The 27,299-nt window shown below is 50.7% G+C and overlaps 1 protein-coding gene across 1 annotated transcript in view; it reads right to left on the bottom strand.

The window, feature by feature from the left end:
* Nucleotides 1-26,884, bottom strand: part of LOC147984685 (B3 domain-containing protein Os03g0212300-like) — a 97,087-nt gene extending 70,203 nt beyond the window's left edge. The window contains exons 1-2 of the mRNA XM_087541212.1: nucleotides 26,780-26,884; nucleotides 26,405-26,694 (exon numbers count right to left, since the gene is read on the bottom strand). Of these exons, the coding sequence (XP_087397338.1) occupies nucleotides 26,405-26,694; nucleotides 26,780-26,884 (395 nt within the window). The remainder of the gene's footprint in view (nucleotides 1-26,404; nucleotides 26,695-26,779) is intronic.
* Between the last annotated feature and the right edge of the window lie 415 nt (nucleotides 26,885-27,299).

Below are 27,299 nucleotides of genomic sequence, written 5' to 3'. Positions count from 1 at the left end.
TTAATGATCTTTAGTAGTTGCGGATGCTTGCTAGAGTTCCAATCATAAGTGCATATGATCCAAGAAGAGAAAGTATGTTAGCTTATGCCTCTCCCTCAAATAAAATTGCAATAATGATTACCGGTCTAGTCATCGATTGCCTAGGGACAAATAACTTTCTTGTGTGACAACAAGCTCTCTACTAAAACTAACTTAGTTGTGTCTTCATCTTAACAGCCCCTACTTTTTATTTACGCCCTCTTTATTATCTTGCAAACCTATCCAACAACACCTACAAAGTACTTCTAGTTTCATACTTGTTCTACGTAAAGCGAACGTTAAGCGTGCCTAGAGTTGTATCGGTGGTCGATAGAACTTGAGGGAGTATTTGTTCTACCTTTAGCTCCTCGTTCGGTTCGACACTCTTACTTATCGAAAGAGGCTACAATTGATTCCCTATACTTGTGGGTTATCGAGGAACCGCTTCCGAATTGCGCCCAGCCCGGACTAGGGGCTGAAAATAGGGAATTTTACTTCCCACCCACCACCCACTTTATAGCGACTGCCGAGGATCTAATCGACATGCTCGATTATGTCTCCGAAGACATCGACGGTATGGACGACGATGCCGGAGTGGAGCAGGCCCAAAACCCGCCGTTCACGGGATGCTGGACAACCACTTCCTCATACGACGTGTACATGGTGGACACACCTAAAAAAGGCGACGACGATGATGAGAAGGATCTAGTTGAGGACGAACCTCCTGAGATACCACCAAAGCACCGACGTCAGCGGCGCCGCTCTAAATCGCTCGCGGAAAATACTGCAATAATGGCACCGGAGACGATGACACTCTGAAGAACGCCAAGGATGAAAAAGACCCCATCGAACCAACATCTGAACAGGATGATCGGGAGGACGGGCAAGTTGACCCTGACGAGCAAGCAGGGAACAAAGACTCAGAGGATAGCAACTATATACCACTCTTCGAGGACGACGTGAGCCTCGACAACGAAGGTCTTTTCATGCCAGAAGAACCCCTCGAACAAGAGCACTTTAAGCGCCGGCTAATAGCCATGGCAAGAAGCCTAAAAAGAAGCAGCATAAGCTCCAAGCTGACCAAGATCTGTTCAACGACAGATGGACTAATGTCCTAGCAGCCGAAGAATACGACCTTGAACGCCCAACAAAGAGTTACCCAAAGCGTAAGATGCTACCCCAATTCGACGATGAGGTGCTGGAGCCCATACGACCCGCGCGTAATGCGGCTGACAGACCTGACCGACCACCACGTGGCTGGGACAGAACGATAACTCAAGCCGAGCACCAGCTCGCACCACCTCACCGTAAAAGCAGAGAAACAATAGCTCGGGGATACACATATGACCTACGGCAGGACTTGGAAAATAGAGCAGGCCAGACCAGATCAATCTATGGATCGCGGGGGCGTGCCCCAGTGCAAGAGGACGGTTATCGATCCTGGCGCGACAAGCACAACCACGCCCAGGCCGAAAAACGCATACGTACTTCATTCGAACTGCGTCGTGACATGGCCCAATATAGAGGCGCTGCACACCCCCTATGCTTCACCGATGAGTTAATGGAGACCTAGTTCCCAGAAGGGTTTAAACCCGTGAACATTGAATCATACGACGGCACAACAGATCCCGCAGTATGTATTAAAGATTTTCTTCTACACATTCACATGGCTCGTGGTGACGATCTACACGCCATCAAATACCCCCCTAAAACTTAAGGGGCCAGCTTTGGCACTGGTTAAAACAGCCTCCCATTAAACTCTATCGAAAGCTAGGAAGACCTGGAGGATGCCTTTAGAGACAACTTCAAAGGCACCTACATCCGGCCTCCAGATGCTGATGACCTCAGTCATATTGTCCAGCAGCCCGGAGAGTCCTCCCAAAAATTCTGGACTAGGTTCCTCATTAAAAAGAACCAGATTGTCGATTGTCCAGATGCCGAAGCCCTAGCGGCCTTTAAACATAGCATTCGCAATGAATGGATCGCTCGACACCTTGGCCAAGAGAAGCCGAAGTCCATGGCAGCCCTCATGGCACTCATGACCCGCTTTTGCGCGGGTGAAGACAGCTGGCTAGCCCGTAGCAATAATAGTACAAGCCAACCTGGCACTTCCGAAGCTAAGAATAACAACAGCAGGCCCTGACGCAACAAACACAAGCACCGCAGCAATATTGACAATACCGAAGACACATCGGTCAACGCCGGATTCAGCGGCTCTAAGTCCGGTCAGTGAAAGAAGCCATTCAAAAGAAACAGAGAGGGCTCATCCAGCTTGGACCGAATACTTGATCGACCCTGCCAAATTCACGGCACCCCCGACAAGCCTGCCAATCATACTAACCGAAGTTGTTGGGTCTTTAAACAGGTCGGCAAGTTAAACACCAAACATAAGGAGAAAGGGTCGCCCAGCGAGGAAGACAACGAGGAGCCTAGTCCACCGAACATAGGGGGACAGAAGAAATTCCCCCCCGAAGTCAAAATAGTAAATATGATATACGTCACTCATATCCCCAAGAGGGAGCGCAAGCGCGCGCAAAGGGACGTCTATGCGATAGAGCCAGTCGCCCCAAAATTCAACCCATGGTCGGCCTGTCCGATCACCTTCGATCGTAGGGACCATCCGACCAGTATCTGTCACAGAGGTTCGGCTGCACTGGTCCTCGACCCAATCATTGGAGGATTCCACCTTACGCAAGTCCTCATGGACGGCGGCAGCAGCCTTAACCTGTTCTATCAGGACACAGTCCGCAAGATGGGTATTGATCCTTTAAGAATCAAGCCTACCAAAACTACCTTTAAAGGAGTAATACTTGGCGTAGAGGCCCGTTGCATGGGCTCAATCACATTGGAGGCTGTCTTCGGTTCGCCGGACCACTTCTGAAGCGAAGACTTGATCTTAGACATCGTCCCCTTCTGCAGTGGCTACCATGGACTGCTCAGACGAACCGCGTTCGCTTGCTTCAATGCAGTCCCACACTATGTCTATCTCAAACTCAAGATGCCCGGACCACGTGGTGTTATAACAGTCAATGGAAGCATGGAACGCTCCCTCAATACTAAGGAGCACACCGCGGCCCTGGCAACAAAAGTACAGTGCGGCCTTATCAAGTCGGCTATTACATCGGCGGCCAAGTCCCCAGACACTATCAAACTAGTCCGGACAACCCCACAGTACGATAGTCCAGCTCGTCAGGAGCTCAATTAGCAATTCGGCCTCCATCTCAGCCCCTACCAAATTGTGGCACATGTACCACATGTGCGTAATTACGCACTAAAGATACCATGGGAAAGGAGGGAGGCATAATAAAGATAAAGTCCATAATACGTCTGGACCCTATCTGGACACTCATATTTCCTTTTTTATTTTTATTTTTTCAGGTTCCTCACAACCCACATCACCTGTTCGACGGTACCAAGGCCTCTTTTTGAGGCCTATCATGAAAACACCGATCGATGATCCTCTCGATGGACAATACACCAAGGGGAAAATTCAGCATAGACACGTGGCAGAGTACCTACAGGGTCTTTAAAGATCACCTCAGCTGTTTTTAGGACACATGCACAACTTTCCCTTGTGCTCGTCATGTAAAATAGCCTTGTTTCTTACTGCACTATTTGTACCAACACGTTTCGACGTATCAATCAGACTATAATGGAAACAGTTTCTAGCCCAACCTATGCGGTATTGGCCTATTTCTTAATCTGTGTCTCCCTGTTTTTGTCCGATTTTCATGTACACCTCGGTACGACTTAAATTTCCTGGGGCTCTATTGAGCCACGTACATTATTTTTCTAAAACTAAACAAAGTCCGAACACTTTCATAGTGCAATTCGGCGTCCCGAATATAGCATTATATGCATCGGCTCCGAATCATGTCTTTGGTCAATAGTTGGGTTGCCCGGCTCCTATTGTTACTACCTTACGTTCCGCTTGTTCGGCTAAGTTAGTCAAGGGAGAACTACTATGATTGTGTTTCCGGTTCATCCGGACAGACACCTTATTAGAGAAAGACGAAAGTTGACTGTCATGATGCGGGGAGAGCTGGTCAGCTATTCTCTGAGGAAGTATAAATCTCTTGCCATTTTTCTGCATTACTCGACAGGCCGGCCTTCACCTGGCCGGGCATCCACAACACCCAAGTTCGGATAGCCGAACAATACTAGGGGCTGCCCCTATACTCCCGTTATAAAACTCCTATGGATAAGTGAGAGTGATAAAGCCATATAGTCCCATTATAAAACTCCTATGACAACACGGAGGAACTCCAATGAGGATTGATGGGGGAGGACGCGAGCCGGACTGCAACACATAATGTAGTATATTAAGATCACAAAAAGAAAGGCGGATAGATATATAAAAGTACAAGTGCCTTTGGGGGTACTTACGATCTGCCTAGGGGCTTCGGCCTGGGTCGCCATTCATCAGCGTCCGATTCGGAGTCGTTTGTGAGGGAGATTCTCCATTTCTTGGACGCCTCTGCCTCCAGATCCGCGGAAGCCCCCTTTTCTTCTTTCCCCCCTTACGGGGAGATTTACTCTCTTCCTCATTCCCTTCATCTTAGTCAGGGGAGGAGTGGGTCTCTGTGTCTTCGGAAACTATGTCCGAAGCACCTTTACGATGGAGGCCACTTTTGGCCTCATTGCCCTTCTTCTTGGCCCACTTTTCCGGCGCCTGATTTGGTGCCGGAACCAGCATCCTTGTTAACAGAGGGATGGCTGGGTCTTCGGGTAGCGGAGCCAGACAGTGAATCCGCTCCGCCTTCTTCGTCCAGCCCTGTGGGAAGAATGGAAAGCTTAGTAAGCCCCTTGGATTTGCAAATAATAAAGTTATCATAAAAACTTACGGGAGACGATGTGTGAGTACAGTCGAGGCCGAGATCCTCGGTCGTTTCTGGCCACATCTTTTGGGTCTTGAACAAAAGCTTCCACATGTCTTCGTGCTTCGTGTCGAAGAATCGCCACAGGGTCCGGGGACCGGCCGGGTCGAACTACCACATGCGCTGCGTCCGGTCTTGGCAGGGGAGAATCGGTGAAAGAGCATTACCTGGATCACACTGGCAAGTCTGGTATTCTTGTCTACCATACTCTTGATGCACTTCTACAGCATCTTCACCTCGTTGGATGAAGCCCAGTCCAGGCCCTTGTTGAGCCAGGATGTCAGCCGCAGTGGAGGCCAGGACTTGAACTCGGGAGGAGCGGCCCATGTGGAGTCACGGGGTTCTGTGACATAGAACCACCCCGCTGCCACCCCTTCACGATCTCCATGAAGGTGCCTTTAGGCCATGTGACGTTGGGAATCTTGCTCACCATGCCGCCACCGCACTCCGCGTGTTGACCGTCCACCACTTTTGGCTTCACATTGAAGACCTTGAGCCATAGGCCGAAGTGGGGAGGGATGCGGAGGAATGGCCCACATACGACGATGAACGCCGAAATGTTGAGGAAGGAATTCGGAGCTAGATCATGGAAATCTAGCCCGTAGTAAAACATAAGGCCACAGACGAAATGATGGAGGGGAAACCCTAATCCGTAGAGGAAATGAGGGATAAATACTACCATCTCATGGGGCTCTGGAGTAGGGACGATGAGGGAGTCCTGGATTAGGGGGTCTCCGGACAGCCGGACTATATCCTTAGGCCGGACTGTTGGACTATGAAGATACAAGATTGAAGACTTCGTCCCGTGTCCGGATGGGACTCTCCTTAGCATGGAAGGCAAGCTAGGCAATACGGATATGTAGATCTCCTCCCATGTAACCGACTCTGTGTAACCCTAGCCCCCTCCGGTGTCTATATAAACCGAAGGGTTTAGTCCGTAGGACAATATATACAATCATACCATAGGCTAGCATCTAGGGTTTAGCCTCTACGATCTCGTGGTAGATCAGCTCTTGTAATACTCATATCATCAAGAATAATCAAGCAGGACATAGGGTATTACCTCCATCAAGAGGGCCCGAACCTGGGTAAACATCGTGTCCCCTGCTTCCTGTTACCATCCGCCTTAGACGCACAGTTCGGGACCCCCTACCCGAGATCCGCCGGTTTTGACACCGACATTGGTGCTTTCATTGAGAGTTCCACTGTGTCGTCACCATAAGGCTTGATGGCTCCTTCGATTATCAGTAGCGATGCGGTCCAGGGTGAGGTTTTCCTCCCCGGACAGATCTTTGTATTCGGCGGCTTCGCACTGCGGGCCAATTCGCTTGGCCATCTAGAGCAGATCAAGAGCTACGCCCCTGGCCATCAGGTTAGATTCAGAAACTTAAACTACACCGCCGACGTTCGTGGAGACTTGATCTTCGACGGATTCGAGCCCGTGTCAGGTGCGGCGCACAGTCACGACGAGCACGACGTAACTTTGACGTCGGATAGTGTTCTGGAGATCCCATCTGCAACTACTCCGGTCATCAATCCAGAGCAAATCGCGCCATCCGAGAGTGGAGGGATAGACCCCGCCATGGAGACCGCACTCTCAGTGGCGATGGAGCCGGATACTGACTTCACCCCTTACGAGAGTTGTGATGCTGACCCACTGGATTCACCTCTGGCCACGGACTCCGAGCCGCTTACATTCATGCCCGTCGAATCTGACTGGGCGTCGATCATGGAGTTCACCTCCGCGGTTATCTTTCAGCACTCGCCCTTCGGCGATATGCTAAATTCATTAAGGTCCCTCTCCCTGTCAGGAGAACCTTGGCCGAACTATGTCCGGCTAGAATGGGATGCGGACGACGAAGAAATTCGCTGCCCACCCACCACCCACTTAGTAGCCACTGTCGATGATTTAACCAACATGCTCGACTTCGACTTCGAATACATCGACGGTATGGACGATGATGCAGGAGACGAGCAAGAACCACCGCCCACAGGGCACTGGACCGCTACATCATTATACGACAGATATATGGTGGACACCCCTAAAGAAGGCAATGGTGACGAGACAGCGGAGGATGACCCCTCCAAGAAGCAACCCAAGTGCCGACGTTAGCGGCGCCGCTCTAAGTCCCGCCACAGCAAAAGTAGTGATACCGGCACAGGAGATAATAACACTCCGGATAGCGCCGAAGACAATCCCCTCCAGCACGACGTAGAGTCGGAGGATGAACAAGCCAGCCCTCCAGAGCAGGCAGCAGATGGAGAACCAGAGGAGGACAATTACATGCCTCTCTCCGAAGATGAGGCGAGCCTCGGCGACGTAGAATTTATCATGCCTGAGGACCCCGTCGAACAAGAGCGCTTCAAGCGCCGGCTTATGGCCACAGCAAATAGCCTGAAGAAAAAGCAACAACAGCGTCAAGCTGATCAAGACTTGCTAGCAGACAGATGGACCGAAGTCCTTGCGGCCGAGGAATACGAACTCGAGAGCCCCTCCAAGACTTACCCAAAACGCAGGTTGCTACCTCACCTCGAGGAGGAAGCATTGAAACCCCATGCACCAGTGTACGACGCGGCTGACCGGTCACTACGTGGCCGAGCCAAAGAGGCGTTTCAGCCGGAAGTTCAGCCTGCACCCCGCCGCCACTCAATCCAAAATACCAAGGCTCGGGGCAACACACGGGACCTGTGAGACATATTGGACAGTAAGGCAAAACTTGCAAGGTTAATATACGGGTCACGGGCACGCGTGCCAACACGGGACGATGATCGTCGCGCTGGATACGCCAAAAGAAAATTCGGCCGGGCCGAATACAGTAGACAAGATTCATATGAACTGCGTCGGGATATAGCCCGACACAGAGGCGCCGCACACCCCCTATGCTTCACTGATGAAGTTATGGATCATGAATTCCTGGAGGGTTTCAAACCCGTAAATATCGAATCATATGATGGTACAACAGATCCCGCCGTATGGATTGAGGATTTCCTCCTTCACATCCACATGGCTCGCAGTGATGATCTACACGCCATCAAGTACCTCCCACTAAAACTCAAAGGACCAGCTCGGCATTGGCTGAACAGCTTGCCAGCAAACTCCGTCGGCAGTTGGGAGGATCTGGAAGACGCATTCCTTGACAACTTCCAGGGCACTTATGTGCGACCACCGGATGCTGATGACTTGAGCCATATAACTCAGCAGCCAGGGGAATCGGCCAGACAATTCTGGACTCGGTTCCTGACTAAGAAAAACCAAATTGTCGACTGTCCGGACACAGAGGCCCTCGCGGCATTCAAGCACAACATCCGTGACGAGTGGCTTGCCCGCCACCTTGGCCAGGAGAAGCCGAAGTCTATGGCAGCCCTCACGACACTCATGACCTGCTTTTGCGCCGGCAAGGATAGCTGGCTGGCTCGCAGCAATAACACATCGAGGAATACGGGCACTTCGAATACCAAAGATGCCAACGGCAGACAACGTCGTAACAGACCAAAGCGCCGCAATAACAGCAATAACACCGAGGATACGACAGTCAATGCCGGATTCAGAGGCTCTAGATCCGGTCAGCGGAAAAATCCATTTAAAAGAAGTACTCTGGCTCCATCCAGTTTGGATAACATACTGGATCGCTTGTGTCAAATCCACGGCACCCCCGACAAGCTAGCCAATGACACCAACAGAGAATGCTGGGTGTTCAAGCAGGCCGGCAAGTTAAATGCCGAAAACAAGGACAAGGGGCTGCATAGTGATGACGAGGAGGAGCCCCGGCCGCCGAACACGGGAGGACAATAGGGGTTCCCCCCACAAGTGAAGACGGTGAACATGATATACGCAACCCACATTCCCAAGAGGGAGCGGAAGCATGCACTAAGGGACGTCTATGCGATGTAGCCCGTCGCCCCAAAGTTCAACCCATGGTCTGCTTGCCCGATCACCTTTGATTGTAGGGATCACCCCACTAGTATCTGTCATGGCAGATCCGCCGCACTGGTCCTGGACCCCATCATCGACGATTTCACCTCACCCGAGTCCTTATGGACGGCGACAGCAGCCTGAACCTGCTCTATCAGGATACATTGCGAAAAATGGGTATCGATCCCTTGAGGATCAAACCCACCAAAACCACCTTTAAAGGCGTCATCCTAGGTGTAGAGCCCATTGCACGGGCTCAATCACACTGGAAGTAGTCTTCGGATCACCGGACAACTTCCGAAGCAAGGAGTTAATCTTCGACATCGTCCTGTTTCACAGTGGCTATCATGCACTGCTCAGACGAACTGCATTTGCAAAATTCAATGCAGTGCCACATTACGCTTACCTCAAGCTCAAGATGCCAGGACCTCGGGGGGTCATAACAGTAAATGGAAACACATAATGCTCGCTCCGCACGGAAGAGCACACTGCGGCCCTCGCAGCAGAAGCACAAAGCAGCCTTTCAAGGCAAACCACCAATTCGGTGATACAAGCCCCGAACACCTTCAAACATGTCCGGAGTAAACTGCAACAGGATCGCCTGGCACGTTCAGAGCTCGCCTAGCAATTCGGCCCCCGTCCCAGTCCCAGTCAAGCGACGAAATCCGTGCCGCGCGTACATAATTACGCACTGAAAATACCATGGACGTAGGCGGGGGCACGATCAGGGCACGTCCCGCAATGCGGCTTAACCGCCCTAGGGGCTGTATATCTTTATCATTTCTTTTCTCTTTCAGGGCCTAACTCTTTGTAAGCCCTTTCTGGCAGTATGATTGCCGGACACATTACGGGAAGGAACAACCAAGGCGGCAAGAAGCTAAGACGTACACGGGAACCCCCAGGTGGTCTCTAATAATAATACCCGCTTTCTATACGCAGCTTGCCCTTCGATAGGACATTTCAAATAGTCCTACTTTCTTCTTATTGCACTACCTGTACCAGTACGCTTTGATGTATCATTTAATAACAATGCATATCATTAGTCTATTATTGCATTATTCATTCTTTTTTTCCCTTTATGTCCATTTACGACAATCCGCACCCGTCAATTCAGGTACGGTCAGTACGCCAGGGGCTTTCGTTTACCCCATAATATGGCGCGAGAAGTCCGAACACTTTCGACAGTGCGGCACCCCGAACTTATAGCATTATATGCATCAGCTCCGAATCATGTCTTGGGTCAATAGTTGGGTGTGCCCGGCTCCCATGCTTTGGTACCTTACGTTCCGCTATATCAGCTAAGGTAGCAGTGAGAGAACTACTGCGATTGTGTCTCGGTTCTTCCGGACGAGCACCTCAGTAGAGAAAGCCGAAAACTAATTGTCATGATAAGGCGAGAGACTGGTCACTATTCGAGAGGTCTCAAGTCCTTAAAGACTTTTTCCGCTTCGGGCGAGGAGTCGGCCTTGTCTGGCTTAGGCGTGTATAGCGCCCCAAATTCGGCCTTCCGAACACCAGGGGCTTCGCCAAAATTTAAAATTGTAGACTTCTATGCCTAAGTGAGAGTGATAAAGCATTATAGTCCGATTGCCCGGTTCGTTGCGCTGAACACCTCCCTTGAAGGACCCAAAATTGGGGTAAAGAGTGCTCAGGTTTATCCCGAACACCCCAGTACTAGTTACATAGGGGCGGAAGCCGACGACTGGCCAAGTCTCAGATTTTATAAACAGCCGCACAGAAGGTAATATTTTAAATTAAAAAAGCGTTGCATGGCGCAAATGAACTCGTTTCATATTACAGGATCACATGAGCATGTTCATTCAAAAATTACATCCTTTGCACACTCATCCGCCACAAGGCAGGAACCCTTCAGGACACTCTCACAGTACATCTCGGGGCAGCGATGCTCCTTGCCCTCCGGCGGCCCCTCCTTCACCAGCTTCACGGCGTCCAGCTTCGCCCGGGCAAAAGCCCTGCGCGCACCCTCGATGCAGACGGACTGCTTTATGACTTCAAGCCGTGGGCAGGCGTCGACGAGCCGCCTTACCAGACCGAAGTAGCTGCCGGACAGGGGCTCACCAGGCCACATCCGGACTATAAGGCCCCTCATGGCTTGTTCGGCCACCTTGTGAAGCTCGACCAACTGCTTCAGCTGGTCGCTCAAGGGCACGGGGTGTTCGGTCCCAGTATACTGAGACCAGAACAACTTCTCTGTTGAGCTCCCCTCCTCAGCTCGGTAAAACTCCGTGGCATCCAGTACACTGCGGGGAAGATCTGCGAACGCTCCTGGAGAGCTCCGAACTCGGGTAAGAAAAAGGAAAGTCTCCATCACGTGCTTTCTTTGCATAATGAATGCCTTACCCGCTGCTATCTTCTTCACCGCGTCAATCTCCTGGAGGGCCTTGTGGGCTTCGGCCTTGGTGCTCCGGACGCTTTCAAGCGCCTGCGCAAGCTCGTACTCTCACGTCTTAGAGTCAAGCTCCAAGGACTCATGCTTTTTGGTGAGAGCCTCGAGCTCTTGCTGCACCTCGCCTACTCGGGCTTCTTGCTTCTCACTTTCAATGCGCTCCTTGGCCGCTTTGTCTTCGGCCTCGGACAGTGCCTTCCTCAGGGTTGCCACTTCGGCCGTGGCCCCTGGCAAATGCATGATGATCCTATTACTTTACACCCGAATTCCTTTTTAAATATATAGACAAGGGTATTTCTTACCTTTGCTCTCCTCGAGCTGCCTCTTGGTAAGGCCGAGCTCATCCTCGGACCGCTCCAGGTCCCGCTTCAGCCCAGAGACCTCCACAGTACGTGCAGTAGCGGCCAGCAGTGAAGCCTGCACACACACATAGACATTTTCTGATTAGACTCCTGAGTTACCATTTGATCCTCTATCCGGCCTTTCTTTCCGAACGCCTAACAGAGCATCAGGGGCTAGTATCCATGCGGGCATATTTTCCTATATCTTCATTGCTTACCTCAAAGCCTGCTAGGAAGCTAGCACAAGCTTCAGTCAGTCCGTTTTTGGCGGACTGAACTTTCTCGATCACCGCACTCATGATAGTATGGTGCTCTTCGTCGATGGAAGCGCCGCGAAGCGCTTCCAGCAAGTTGTCCGGTGCCTCTGGATAGACAGAGGACACCGGCACGGGTGGCTTGCCCCCCTTAACGGGGGGTCACCCACCGGAGTCCGGAACCACCGAAGATTCTGGTGCAGTGTTCGGCTGGGGGCTGAACCTGGAGCCCATGGGAGTCCGGCTCCCTTTGCGCCCAGGATCGGGAAGGTCGCCTCAAGGCGCCCCAGGACTGCCTCCCCTTGGCCCGGTGTCTATTGAGACAACACCTTGATGTTGTCTGCAGGGCAAGGAGTGGAGGCGGTCGGAAGAGAACCGCTATTCATATCTGACGAGTCCAACGAACCACTCGACGAAGTTACGTCGAGATCAACACGGGACGGACTTCATAATCATGTTCGGCATAAGAAGAAGCAATGCAGTAAAACATACCACGAATTACTATGGTGTCCAGATACTTACGACTTCGCCGGGGGCTTGACCCTGGGTAGCCACTCGTCGCCGCTGTAGGCGGCCGTCGTAGCGCAGTCCGGAGGGAGGGTCTTGCCCTTCTTGGACCCTTCGGCCTCCCCGGTTGGGTCGACCTTCCTTTTCTTGTCTCCCCTGGCTGGGGGGAGAACTTTCCTCTTTCTACTCCTCGTCTTCGTGGCAGGAGTGCGCGTCGGAGTCATCGGACGATGAGTCCGATACAACCTTGCGCCGGAGACCCTTTTGGGTCCCCGCAGCCTTCTTCTTGGTCTTCTTCATCGGCACCTCATAAGGTGCCGGAGTCAGCATCTCCATAGGAGAGCGCCTGCAGGATCTTCGGGCAGGGGGCTGGGCAATCAAAGCTGCTCCGCTGTCTTTATCTAGTCCTGTTAATGGCATAGAAGCTTAGATCCTGCATATGACTAAACCGGGGCAAATAAGTACCATGAGAGATATAAAAACTTACCGGATTGGCGCGGCGCTTTGCGCTAAGTCCGCGGTCCTCAGTGAGGGAAGGAAGAATCTCGGCGCCCTTGAACAACACCCTCCAGACGTCCTCGTGCGTCATTTCATAGAGCTCTCGCAGTGTCTGGTGCTTCGCCGAGTCGAACTCCCACAAATCAAATGCCCGTCGTTGACACGGGAGGATCCGGCGGAAGAGCATGACCTGGACCACGTTGACGAGCTTGATTTTCTTGCTTGTCATGTTCCGGATGCAGGTCTGGAGTCCGGTCAACTCTACCGAAGAACCCCAGGACAGACCCTTCTCTTTCCAGGAGGTGAGCCGCGTGGGGATTCCGGATCGAAATTTAGGGGCCGCCACCGAGTTGGAGTCGCGCGGCTCGGTGATGTAGAACCACCCAGATTGCCACCCCTTTATGGTATCCACATAGGTACCCTCGAGCCAGGTGACGTTAGGCATCTTGCCCACCATGGCGCCTCCGCACTCTGCTTGCTGGCCACCCACCACCTTCGGTTTAACATTGAAGGTTTTCAGCCATAGGCCGAAGTGGGGCCTGATGCAGAGGAAGGCCTCGCACATGACGATAAACGCCGAGATGTTGAGGATGAAATTGGGGGCCAGATCATGAAAATCCTGCCCATAGTAGAACATGAGTTCGTGGACAAACGGTTGGAGGGGAAATCCCAGTCCGCGGACAAAATGGGTAAGAAAAACTACCCTCTCATGGGGTTCGGGCGTTGGGATGATCTGCCCCGCATCTGGCAGCCGGTGCGCAATATCCGCGGCCAGATATCCGGCTTCCCGTAACTTTTTGATGTTCTCCTCCGTGACGGAGGAGACCATCCACTTGCCTCCTGCTCCGGACATGCTTGGAGTGGTTTGAGAAGAAGAACGCAAGCTTGGGCGCTAGGGCTCGGGTGTGCGGGAATGGGTAAGCAAGGAGGAAGAAGGCGTGGGTGAAAAGAGTAAATCCTTGTCCCTTTATAAGGGCGGAAGAGGCGATGTGTCTCCCCACCTGCTTGGTAAAACCGCTTATTCCCCAGACGCGTAATTGATGGCGCGGTTGGGTTACCCACGTCCGTATTGATGAGAATCCCGTAATAAGGGGAACACGATCTCTGCTTTGACAAGACGTGTCGAGAAAACCGCCCCATATTATGTACGGTGCTGGTTGAGAAAAACGATTCAAATAATGACCGAGACATGACATAACATCGTGCTGTCAGAACGCATCAGCAGATTAGATTTGTGAAAATATTATTCTCTCTATGGTGGTATGTGGAACTTGTTTTGCAGAGACGGACACTATCCTTGTGTTCAAAATCTTCCATGGAGTATTCGGATGAGGAACTCGCCTTGCAATGCCGAAGACAATATTGCGCGCCGGACTCATCGTCATTGAAGCCTGGTTCAGGGGCTACTGAGGGAGTCCTGGATTAGGGGGTCTCCGGACAGCCGGACTATATCCTTCGACCGGACTGTTGGACTATGAAGATACAAGATTGAAGACTTCGTCCCATGTCTGGATGGGACTCTCCTTGGCATGGAAGGCAAGCTAGGCAATACGGATATGTAGATCTCCTCCCTTGTAACCGACTCTGTGTAAGTCTAGCCCCCTCCGGTGTCTATATAAACCGAAGGGTTTAGTCCATAGGACAATATATACAATCATACCATAGGCTAGCTTCTAGGGTTTAGCCTCTACGATCTCGTGGTAGATAAACTCTTGTAATACTCATATCATCAAGAACAATAAAGCTGGACGTAGGGTATTACCTCCATCAAGAGGGCCCAAACCTGGGTAAACATCGTGTCCCCTGCTTCTTGTTACCATTCGCCTTAGACGCACAGTTCGGGACCCCCTACCCGAGGTCCGCCGGTTTTGACACCGGAGTAGGGACGATCTGCTTCTTGGCCGGAAGCCGGTGGGAGATTTCCTTGGCCAAGTACCCTGCTTCCTGGAGCTCCTTGATGTCCTCCTCCGTGACGGTGGAGGCCATGCACTTGCCCTATGCTCCAGATCCGGACATGGCTGGAATGTTTTTTGGGGACGGAAGGGATTGAAGCTTGGGCTCTGGAGCTTGAGGGCGGATGGGCTGAGGAAGAATAAGGCATGGGGTGAAAAGGTGGATTCTTATCTCCTTATAAAGGTAGTGAATAAAGAGCGTCCCCCCACGAGCCTTAAAACTCGCCTATTCCCAAGGGGTCGTGCGGACGGCACGATTGGATTACCCAAACCCGTATTGATGAAGATCCCGTGATAAGAGGACACGATCTCTGTTTTGACAAGATGTGTCACCATAGGCTGCGTTTTGAAACGCGAAACGGGAGATTGAAAAGTGATTCGAAATAATAAAGAGGCCAGACGTAACGTCTTGCCAGCAAAAACTGTCAGTGAAGACATATCGTGTTTTTTGATTAAGTATTATGCCCTTGTGGCCGCGATATTGTGACTGTTAAACAGATCCGGACATAGTTCTTCTTGATCAACTACTTTGGAGTATTCGGAGGAGGAACCCGCCTTGCAATGCCGAAGACAAACTGTGCGACGGACACATCGTCATTGAAGCCTGGTTCAGGGGCTACTGAGGGAGTCCTGGATTAGGGGGTCCTCGGGTGTCCGGGCTATGTAGCATGGGCCAGACTAATGGGCTGTGAAGATACAAGAGAGAAGGCTTTCCCTCGTTTCCAGATGGGACTCTCCTTGGCATGGAAGGCAAGCTTGGCGTGCGGATATGAAGATTCATTTCTCTATAAACCGACTTTGTACAACCCTAGCCCCCTCCAGTGTCTATATAAACCGGAGGGTTTAGTCCATAGAGGCAATCATAATCATACAGGCTAGGCATCTAGGGTTTAGCCATTATGATCTCATGGTAGACCAACTCTTGTAACCCCTATACTCATCAAAGTCAATCAAGCAGGACATAGGGTATTACCTCCATCAAGAGGGCACGAACCTGGGTAAACACCGTGTCCCAGTCTCCTGTTACCTTCGATTCTTAGACGCACAGTTCGAGACCCCCTACCCGAGATCTGTCGGTTTTGACACCGACACCCAATATTTCAAAACACGTTCTCCTCGCTCGAAATCGCTCACTCCCACTATATTTCAAAACACGCCCTCCTCGCCCGAAATTGCTCGCGCCCACTATATTTCAAAACACGCCCACCTCCCCGAAATCGCTCGTCCCCACTATTTTGGAGAAGCAAAGTTACTCTACTATCCCCGACCCTCAGTACACAGACCCAAGCCATAAATCCTAAAGTTAGGGGTAGAATTGTTGAGGGAGTCCTGGATTAGGGGGTCTCCGGACAGCCGGACTATATCCTTTGGCCGGACTGTTGGACTATGAAGATACAAGACTGAAGACTTCGTCCCGTGTCCAGATGGGACTATCCTTGGCGTGGAAGGCAAGCTAGGCAACACAAATGTGTATATCTCCTCCCTTGTAACCGACCTTGTGTAACCCTAGCCCACTCTGGTGTCTATATAAACCGGAGGGTTTAGTCCATAGGACAACATACAATCATACCATAGGCTAGCTTCTAGGGTTTAGCCTCTACGATCTCGTGGTAGATCAACTCTTGTAATACTCATATCATCAAGAACAATCAAGCAGGACGTAGGGTATTACCTCCATCAAGAGTGCACGAACCTGGGTAAACATCGTGTCCCCTGCTTCTTGTTACCATCCGCCTTAGACGCATAGTTTGGGACCCCCTACCCGAGATCCACCGGTTTTGACACCGACATTGGTGCTTTCATTGAGAGTTCTGCTGTGTCGTCACCATAAGGCTTGATGGCTCTTTCAATCATCGCTAGCGATGCGGTCCAGGGTGAGGTTTTCCTCCCCGGACAGATCTTCGTATTCGGCGGATTCGCACTGCGGGCCAATTCGCTTGGCCATCTGGAGCAGATCGAGAGCTACGCCCCTGGCCACCAGGTCAGATTCAGAAACTTGAACTACAAGCAGACATCCGTGGAGACTTGATCTTCGACGGATTCGAGCCCATGTCAGGTGTGCCGCACAGTTGCGACGAGCATGACGTAACTATGTCGTCGGACAATGTTCGGGAGATCGCATCTGCAACTACTCCGGCCAGCACTCCGGTGCAAATTGCGCCATCTGAGAGCGGAGGGATAGACCCCGCCATCGAGGCCGCACTCTCAATGGCGGTAGAGCCGGATACTGACTTCACCCCTTACGAGAGCCGCGTCGCCGAACCACTAGATTCTTCTCCGGCACGGGCTCCGAGCCGCCTGCATTCGCACCCATCGAATCCGATTGGGCGCCGATCATGGAGTTCACCTCCACGGATATCTTTCAGCACTCACCTTTCGGCGATGTGCTAAATTCATTAAGATCTCTCTCCCTGCCAGGAGAACCTTGGCCGAGCAATGTCCGGCTAGAATGGGATGCGGACGATGAAGAAATTCGCCGCCCACCCACCACCCACATAGTATCCACTGTCGACGATTTAACCGACATGCTCGACTTTGACTCCGAAGACTTCGACGGTATGGACGACAATGCAGGAGACGAACAGGAACCACCGCCCACAGGGCGCTGGACCGCCACCTCAGCATATGATATATACATGGTGGACACCCCCAAAGAAGGCAATGGTGACAAGACAGTGGAGGATGGCCCCTCCAAGAAGCAACCAAAGCACCGACGTCAGCGGCGCCGCTCTAAGTCCAGCCACAGCAAAAGTATTGATACCGACACAGGAGATAATAACACTCCGCATAGTGTCGAAGACAACAACAATCCCCTCCAGCATGATGTAGAGCCGGAGGAAGAACAAGCTAGCCCTTCAGAGCGGGCAGCAGATGGAGAACCGGAGGAGGACAATTACATGCCTCTCTCCGAGGACGAGGCGAGCCTCGGCAACGAAGAATTTATCGTGCCTGAGGACCCCATCGAGAAAGAGCGCTTCAAGCGCCGGCTTATGGCCATGGCAAATAGCCTGAAGAAAAAGCAGCAACAGCTTCAAGCTGATCAAGACTTGCTAGCAGACAGATGGACCGAAGTCCTTGCGGCCCAGGAGTACAAACTCGAGCGCCCCTCCAAGAGTTACCCAAAACGCAGGTTGCTAACTCACCTCAAGGAGGAAGCATTGTAACCTCATTCACCAGTGTATGATGCGGCTGACCGGCCACTACGTGGCTGAGCTAGAGAGGCGTTTCAGCCTGAAGTTCAGCCTGCACCCCGCCGCCACTCAATCAAAAATACTAAGGCCCGAGGCAACACAGGGGACCTGCGAGACGTATTGGACAGTAAGGCAAAAATCGCAAGGTCAATATACGAGTCACGGGAACGCGCGCCAACATGGGACGATGATCATCGCGTCGGATACACCAAGAGTAAATCCGGCCGGGCCGAATACAGCAGACAAAACTCATACGAACTGCGTCGGGATATAGTCGGGCACAGAGGCGCCGCACACCCCCTATGCTTCACTGATGAAGTTATGAATCATGAATTCCCGGAGGGTTTCAAACCCGTAAATATTGAATCATACAATGGCACAACAGATCCTGCTGTATGGATTGAGGATTTCCTCCTTCACATCCACATGGCTCGCAGCAATGACCTACATGCCATAAACTCTGACACAATTGGAGGCTCTGCCATTGAAATAACACCTTCAGCCCATGTAATAATGGTCGTCATTGCCCCCTGGACAGAGCCATTCCTGGCCTACCTAACCAGGCAGGAACTACCCAAAGACCAAAATGAGGCACGCTTCATAGTTCGGTGATCTAAATCCTACAAGGTCCACGAGGGAGAGCTTTATAAGAAAAGCACTACCGGAGTCCTTCAAAGGTGCATCTCCGAAGAGGAAGGTCGGAAGCTTTTGGCAGAAATCCATGCCGGACTTGGCGGCCACCACGCCGCAGCCCGGGCCCTTGTAAGCAAGGCCTTCTGTACAGGTTTTTATTGGCCGACGGCCCGGGCAGATGTGCAGCATCTGGTCCAACATTGCGTCGGTTGCCAGCTTTTTGCAAACCAAAGCCATATGCCGCCCACCGCCCTCCAAACAATCCCCATAACTTGGCCCTTCACGGTCTAGGGGCTTGACATGGTCGGACCCCTTAAAGGGGGAACCCATAAGAAAAAATACTTACTGGTCATGGTGGATAAATTCACCAAATGGATAGAAGCCAAACCTGTCAAAACGGCTGAATCCGGACCGGTGATAGACTTCATATCTGGGGTTGTACACCGTTATGGCGTCCCCCATAGTATCATCACTTACAACAGCATGAATTTTACAGCCGACGAGGTGAAACTCTAGTGCAGCAATATGGGCATCAAGCTCGACTATGCTTCTGTCTATCACCCGCAAACTAACGGTCAAGTTGAGTGAGCAAATGGACTTATCATGAGCGGCATTAAACCCAGACTAGTGCGGTCCTTAACGGAATCAAATACGCACTGGGTAGAGGAGCTCGACTCCGTACTATGGGGGCTACAGACCACGACGAATCGCACTACCGGATACACACCGTTCTTTATGGTGTACGGCGCAGAGGCGGTTCTGCCTTGCGACATAATTCATGACTCACCTCGAGTGCGCATGTACGAAGAAAAAGAGGCCGAGCTCGATCGGCAGGACAGTTTGGACGCCCTGGAGGAGGAACGTGACGTGGCAAAGGCCCGTTCCGCATTTTATCAGCAACAGGCTCGAAGGTATCACAACAGAGAAGTACGGGCCAAAACCTACAACGTTGGCGAACTAGTTCTATGCCCGCCGGAGAAGAAAAAGAACAAGCTCAAGCCCAAATGGGAAGGTCCCTTTATTATTGACCAGGTTCTGACTGGTGGAGCGTACCGTCTGCGGGATCCATCGGATAATCGAATCGAGCCAAACCCATGGAACATGGCCAGACTCCGAAGATTCTACGCCTAGCGCCGGACTATACATTCGTCTCCTCACCCCCGTCAATTTTTCTGCATATCTGTCTTTTTCTCTCTTCCTCTCTTTCTTTTTCATCCTGGCCCTAAAAGGCTAAACTTGTGTCTTGATTGCACAATCACGCTGCGCTTGTCGCGCTCATTATACCTGGGGGCTTCTTACACAGAAGCTTAATATAATTACTTTTCTGGCCTTCATGTCCCGCACATGTGTCATTCTTCCACATGTACATTTTTTCGCCATTATATGCATCGATATGACTTAAGTTTTGGCCAAGCTGGGTTGCCTGGCTCTTGTATTTATGCCCTACATTCCCGTTAATTCAGCTAGGGCATAAGGGGAGCACCTCTGCGATTGTTACTGCCAGGTCAGCCGGATGTGTACCTCAGACTGGGTGAAGCCGAAAGCTAGCATTCTTAAGGGAATACTCGGTCGACGAACAAAAGATGGCTTTTATTTAATTTGAAAAAAATGCCCCCAGATGTTTACAGCTTGCATTTCTTTTTCGCAGTTCGGACATGCACATTAGGGCATGCGTACCCAGGGAAAGGAACCCTTAACGGAACTATTCTCCCTAGAAGATGTTTCTTACTACCCATGTAATATAACATAGCTAGTTGGGTACTTGTCTTTTCAAGCACTTATGACCCCTATGCCTGGTTTCCATGCATACCCCGATTTTTATATAATTAAGCAGGTATTCGGATACACTCCGGACTATCGGGTCCAGAGGTTGAAGCGAAAAGGTCCGCCATGACAAATGGTTTACAATCCGGCTAGGGACATTACATATGTCACTTGAAGTACACAGTCACTAAGACTGATTCAATTCCTCTTCTATACTATCCAACAGGCTGTCTAGCCTACAATCCTGTTGTGAATAATTTGCGGCTAATTCTACTTGGTCATACACTAAACTGACGGGGATCTCCTTCCCATTAGGCCCCACAGGTCCGACCTCAGCCATGTGGTTTGGGTCCGCTTTGGTGTATCGCGTCTTCACCATAGCCCAGGCTTCCCTCGCACCTTGTCGGCAAGTTGATATCTTCCATAATCGGAAGCGCCGCTGTGCTCCCTTGAGCTTCTCTACAAGCTCTCCCATGCCTCCTAGTAGGGATGCGGACGGCCACAAGGCTTGGGCAATACCCTGCATCACCTGCCGAACTCACTCGTGCAGTTGTGAGAGTTCTGGTAGAAGATCACCCGAAGACCCGGGCATCTCTTCTGTGGGACGACCCGTCAACATACCTGCGGACACAACTCTGTTAGTCAGCTTCGTCGCTGAACTCCTTTCAAAGTTCGTTCAAGCACTTACTAAAAACGTCGCGCCGAAGCCACTTATTCTCCTTTACGGAGTCCGCCAGCTGGGCCCGGACATCTTCCAGTTCCTCGCCCAGTCGGGTATTGGCGTCTTGGAGATTGTTTTTCTCCTGCCTGACTCGCGTAAGCACGCGCTCACCAGCATTTAGCTGCCGATCAGCACGTGCCGCATTCACCACTATGGCCTCTGGACTCACTCCGGGATCACCTGCAACACCTATTGTTAGATTTGCATACATGCCGCATACTACCTGGTACCTGTCTTCTTTGCAAGGGAAACAGATGTTACCAGAGGGACCCTTCTCGGACTCCCTCAACGCGGCAATAGCGGCCCCTAGCTGGGCCTTGCACTCTTCCAGCTCTTGAGACAATTGGGAATTCTTCTCCGTAAGAACCTACTCAAATAAATGATCCTTAAATCAGTTGTGTCAACTGTTTCAAGTCTCAGGGGCTACTAATACATATAATCATCAGATTTACTTACCCGTATATCCTTACTTACTGATCCGTGGCTCTGGCTAGACCAATTTGAGCAGCACGGATGTATGCGTCTCCGGAATTGAAGGCATCAAAGGCCTCTGGTGAGAAACAAGCGTCACGAAGTACGGCCCATCGACGCCTGTGATTCATGGCGCTCTCCACTTCGGAATTCATAGCGGATAGTCTGTCCGCATCCTCTATAGGAGGAACAACCGGCGTCCGCTTCGCGTTAGCTTCCGCCTCTATGTCCGGCCCTGGAGCCCGACTGGTCGAGGCGTGATCGGCAGCCTCTCCGGGTATAGTCCGGCGGGCGTTTTTTCTAGGAAACGCGGATGTCGTTATATTTTAAGCAAGATGACAACCACGGAATGAGGTTTTGTGTTATACCTCAGTACTGGCGTCTTCGTCCTGACCGCCTTCCTTTTTTGCCTACCCGGCTTCGGTGCCTCTTGTTGGTGAGTTGCTGCAGGTTTGGCACGGCGTCCCGAAGGCCTTCCCTGTAAGACACCATACGTGTATGGTAGTTGAAGTGCATAAAAGGGGATCCTTTTTTGGGAGTAGGGACTCTGGTTTTTCTTATGTGCGATGCAGGGAGTAGTCCCGGATAGTCGACTGTTATGGCCACCATGGCGTCATCGCAACTCAATTGATATAATTGCCTGTCTATCAGCTCCACGAATATGTCCGGATCCTCTTCAAGTCCGGGATCGAGGGCCCGGCCAGGGTCCTCAGGTTGTGGAGCTGGGCTGTTGACCTCCTTTATCGCTTTTCGCAGGTCCTGCCGTGAAATGGCAAGGTGAGTACCTATGATGAAGAATGCAGGAAGGTTGAGAATGAAAAGGGTACAACTCACCCAGCTTGGAGGGTTGTACATGGAGAATCCGTCCCGTGGTTTAATGTGGATGAAATCCTCTTCCTCTCCCTTGAACAACTCGGACAGAACTTTTGCTAAAGCAGCAGGTGAGTCCGGTCCCTTGCGCCCGCAATGGGTGGCATCGTCTTCCCCGTTAAAACACCACAGGGGGTGCCCTCAATATTGAAGTGGTTGCACCCCCCGCATTATGCATATTGACATAACCTAGATTATTGTCAACCCTGATTGAGCTAGCGCTTTTATCCGGTTCATCAGATAAAGGACTTCTCTGTTATCTTCCTCCTGGGGGCTCCGTGGGCGCCAACTTTGATGTTTCTTCAGAGGAGCATTGTCGAACTCAGGAAGACCCCGCCGAACAGGGTTTGGAAGAGGGACGCCCTCCATGTAAAACCACTTCGAAGGCCAGTCTTCGGATGTTTTCTTTGGAGTACCGGACGGGTATCCGGTCTCGGCGATGCGCCATATTTCGGCTCCGCCCACTTGATAAAGTGAGCCTTTCTGTGTGCGGGGCACAAGGCAGAATAGCCTTTTCCACAGCTTGAAATGAGCCTCACAGCCCAAAAACAACTCGCAAATGGCAACGTAGCCGGCAATGTGTAATATGAAAGCAGGGGTGAAATTATGCAACTGGAGGCCGTAAAACTCCAGGAGTCCGCGGAGGAATGGATGAATTGGAAATCCGAGTCCCCTTAGTAAGTAAGGGACAAGGCATACCCCCTCCCCCTTGGAGGGATTGGGGAAGCTCTCTGCTTGCTCCCCGCAATTATAAGTGGCGAGCCCGGCTCGGACGGGGACCATATACGCCGGAGGGAGAAATCCCTGGGTCTGCAACCCTACTAATCAGCTGTGCGGGATGGAACACTTCTCCCAATCGCCGGGCTTCGGGCTACGGGAGCGAGAGGAGGAGCTACGGTGGTTGACCATGATGGAATGGATTTTTTCCGAGCGCGCTCCGATGGATTCTCGCTGTGGGAAGATGGTGTGGATGGGATCTAAGAATCCCCGTCCCTTTAATAGACGGTTTATTTACTTGGCTAGGGGGGCAAATGTAAAAACGCCCTGGCTCCTCGCATTTGCTCGACACGTGGAAGATAGCCATTATTGGGTGCTGAAGCCAAGAAGTCCAACATTTATGGGAGCCGGACACTACTTAACAGATATTCAAGATTTGGAGAAGAACCCGCCTTGCAATGCCGAAGACAATACTGCGCGCCGGACTCAACGTCATTGAAGCCTGGTTCAGGAGCTACTGAGGGAGTCCTGGATTAGGGGGTCTCCGGACAGCCGGACTATATCCTTTGGCCGGACTGTTGGACTATGAAGATACAAGATTGAAGACTTCTTCCTGTGTCCGGTTGGGACTCTCCTTGGCGTGGAAGGCAAGCCAGGCAATACGGATGTGTATATCTCTTCCCTTGTAACCGACCTTGTCTAACCCTAGCCCCCTCCGGTGTCTATATAAACCAAAGGGTTTAGTCCATAGGACAACATATAATCATACCATACGCTAGCTTCTAGGGTTTAGCCTCTACGATCTCGTGGTAGATCAACTCTTGTAATACGCATATCATCAAGAACAATCAAGCAGGACGTAGGGTATTACCTCAATCAAGAGGGCCCGAACCTGGGTAAACATCGTGTCCCCTGCTTCCTGTTACCATCCGCCTTAGACGCACAGTTCGGGACCCCCTACCCGAGATCCGCTGGTTTTGACACCGACAACTGTATCTCCACCCACATTTCAGACAAATGCGTCCGTAAGACATGGTTCCACTCCTCTCACAATTCCCCATTCATACCTCGTGGGTGCCAAATCACCTTATCCCCGGAAGCTGCCTTCTCCCGAGCCACGAAACCTCAGCCCCTCCTCCATGGCGCCCCCACTGCACCAAATTCACAATCGCCCTCCTCCCTAATGCCGGAGATGCTGTCCATTTTCTATTGTGCACTAGGCTATGTGCCTCTTACTCCGTGCTGCTAGAGCTGCCTCGATGATGGCCGCTTGAACCGTACCAGAGCCGATTCACCCCCGCCATTGTTCACAGTGTCGGAGCGGCTCCAACTTCGGATCCGTCCAGACCCCCGGTGCTGCTTCCCCTTAGCCGGTGACCGTCGCGCACTACTAGGAAAAGGGCTACTAATGGCGCACCAGTTTTGCCTACTAATGGCGCATCACTGGTGCGCCATTAGTATCACGCCACTAGAATTTTTTACTAATGGCGCACCACTGGTGCGCCATTAGTATCTGGTATACTAATGGCGCACCTGGCAGTGCGCCATTAGTTTTGCCCACGGTGCGCCACTAGTGTCTGCTATACTAATGGCGCACCACACAGTAGTGCGCCATTAGTAACAATTTTTTTATTTTTTTTCTTAATCTCAGGTCACTATTTCACCTATGAGATATCCAACACATATATATACAACAAGCATCCATATAACAATCATAGCCAACACACAAGTTCCATCATATATACATACATAGCCAACACACAAGTTCCATCATATATACATACATAGCCAACACATAGTTCCATCGTTACATATTACAAAAGTTTCACATTGTTCATCCAACACCGTTATCCATCAATTCACAAAAGTTTCACATTGATACAAAATAAAAACACAAATGGAAAAGAAGCACTCCATCCATGCAAGCTTCCGTGAATTAAATCAAATCTGCAAAATGATAAACAAGAAGTTAGAAGAAGAAAAAGAAGAAGACTAGAAGAAGAAAAAGAAGAAGACTAGAAGAATACTAGAAGAAGAAGAACACTAGAAGAAGAATAAGAAGAATTTTGGAAAAGAAGAAGAATAAGAAGAAGACTATAAGCTTATTATGTAAACTTGATCATTTTGTGCTAACATAAGTTATTTTGGAGCTAACCTATAGGAAACTAAGCATATAAGCTCTAAGTTAGTATATTAGAGCCAACTTAGGTAAAATGAAGCTAACCTATGTCATTTTGGAAAAGAAGAAGAATAAGAAAAATACTATAAGCTTATTATGTAAACTTGATCATTTTGTGCTAACATAAGTTATTTTGGATCTAACCTATAGGAAACTAAGCATATAAGCTCTAAGTTAGTATATTAGAGCCAACTTAGGTAAAATGAAGCTAACCTATGTCATTTTGGAAAAGAAGAAGAATAAGAAGAAGACTATAAGCTTATTATGTAAACTTGATCATTTTGTGCTAACATAAGTTATTTTGGAGCTAACCTATAGGAAACTAAGCATATAAGCTCTAAGTTAGTATATTAGAGCCAACTTAGGTAAAATGAAGGTAACCTATAGGAAACTAAGCATATTAGAGATAACATAGGTAACTAAGTATATATATATATCATTTTGGAGATCTGACATACCTGACAAAGTTCAGTTCTCATGCATTGTTCTTCTCCTTCTCCTTCCTCAACCTGATGCGCCAAGAGCGGCGAGGCGGTGGAGGCGGTGGAGGCGGTGGGATGTAGTCTTCTACCTCAATTGGCATGGTCATGTCGCCCAGCTGTGGGATCGCCGGCGCCACCACCGGTGCGTGGTCATTGTCAGGCACCACCACCATCGCGAGGCCACCTTCAGGCACGACCATCGCTAGGTCATCCTCAGCCACCTCCATCTCTTGCCCATGGTCAGCCACCACCATCTCTTGCCCTTGGTCAGCCACCACCATCTCTTGCCCTTGGTCAGCCACCACCAGCGCTAGGTCATCCTCAGCCTGATGCCCATCGTCATCCTGTAGCTCCTCATCCCCACTCTGCTCCTCTTCTCCCGCACTCCAGTCCGGATCATCCTTCTTGTTGTCTATGCTGCTGCCAGAATCACTACTGCTTTCGCTACAGCCAGAATCGCTGCTGCTTTCGCTACAGCCATGGTCGCTGCTGCTTTGGCTGTAGCCATTATCGCTGCTGCTGCTCCCATTACCTGTCCAAATGCAACAATGACCGTTAACAATCGATGTGAGACAAAGCCAAATGTAGAGGAATAAGAAGAGGCAGAACATATCGGCATCATAATCTTCAGCGTAGCGCATGCGACACATAGTCGCGTTGAACACCTTCATGATGAGCATGGTGGTGTCGTCGTCGTACATGAAGAGAAGGAAGTACCCCAGCCGCAGGTCATAGGCACGGTAGAACTTCTCCCACCCATGAGACAAGTACATGTGGCCCTCCTTGATCACCAACTCCACATCCCACAGCCTGCGAAACCCGCTGCCGGCCTGTCGCAGCTTCACATTATTTGGCGGATCTTCACCCATCAGCATGTTCATAAAACTGTCAGGCAGCCTCTGCAGTTTGGGACAATGAGTGATGTAGGCAAACAACAGATATCATAATGAGATGGGTGGAGGGGAGATCTCTCGTTTTATATACCTGCGTCATGGATGATACTGAAGTCCCAAGTATGATAGTGAAGAACCCGGAAGCATCCAACTCGTACTGTGGTGTCGTAGAGCGGCGGTGGCTGCTTCCCGCCATCTCTGATAAGCAGCAGAAGAGACCAATTAGTACCCTTACAACAGATCATAAAACATATGGAGTACCCGAATTTGCCAGAACGGAAGTTAATCGACATTCTGGCAAACTCAAGGGCCTCTCGGGGTACCTGCAAAATCATTATCCCCGCGTAATGAAGTCGCCAATGGGTCATTTCAGAAGATCACAAGTAGCATCATCACAAGTACAACATCATCACAAATACAGCAGCAGCTGTGAATACAGGCATAACAGCAGCAGCAGCAAGAAGAAACCAGCAGAAGCAGATAACAACACAACAGCAGCAGAATAACAACAGCAACAGTAGCAAGAATAAGAAGCAGGACTACAACCGAAATGTTAACCAAGGAAGCTTTAACAGAATTTGCTTGCAGCAGCAGTAGCTTGCAATTTTGCT

The sequence above is a fragment of the Triticum urartu genome, chromosome 2A, assembly GCF_056163025.1.
Source record: "Triticum urartu cultivar PI428250 chromosome 2A, HENAU_Tu73, whole genome shotgun sequence".
In the NCBI taxonomy this organism is placed as follows: domain Eukaryota; kingdom Viridiplantae; phylum Streptophyta; class Magnoliopsida; order Poales; family Poaceae; genus Triticum; species Triticum urartu.
This window is presented reverse-complemented; position numbering and strand designations above follow the sequence as displayed.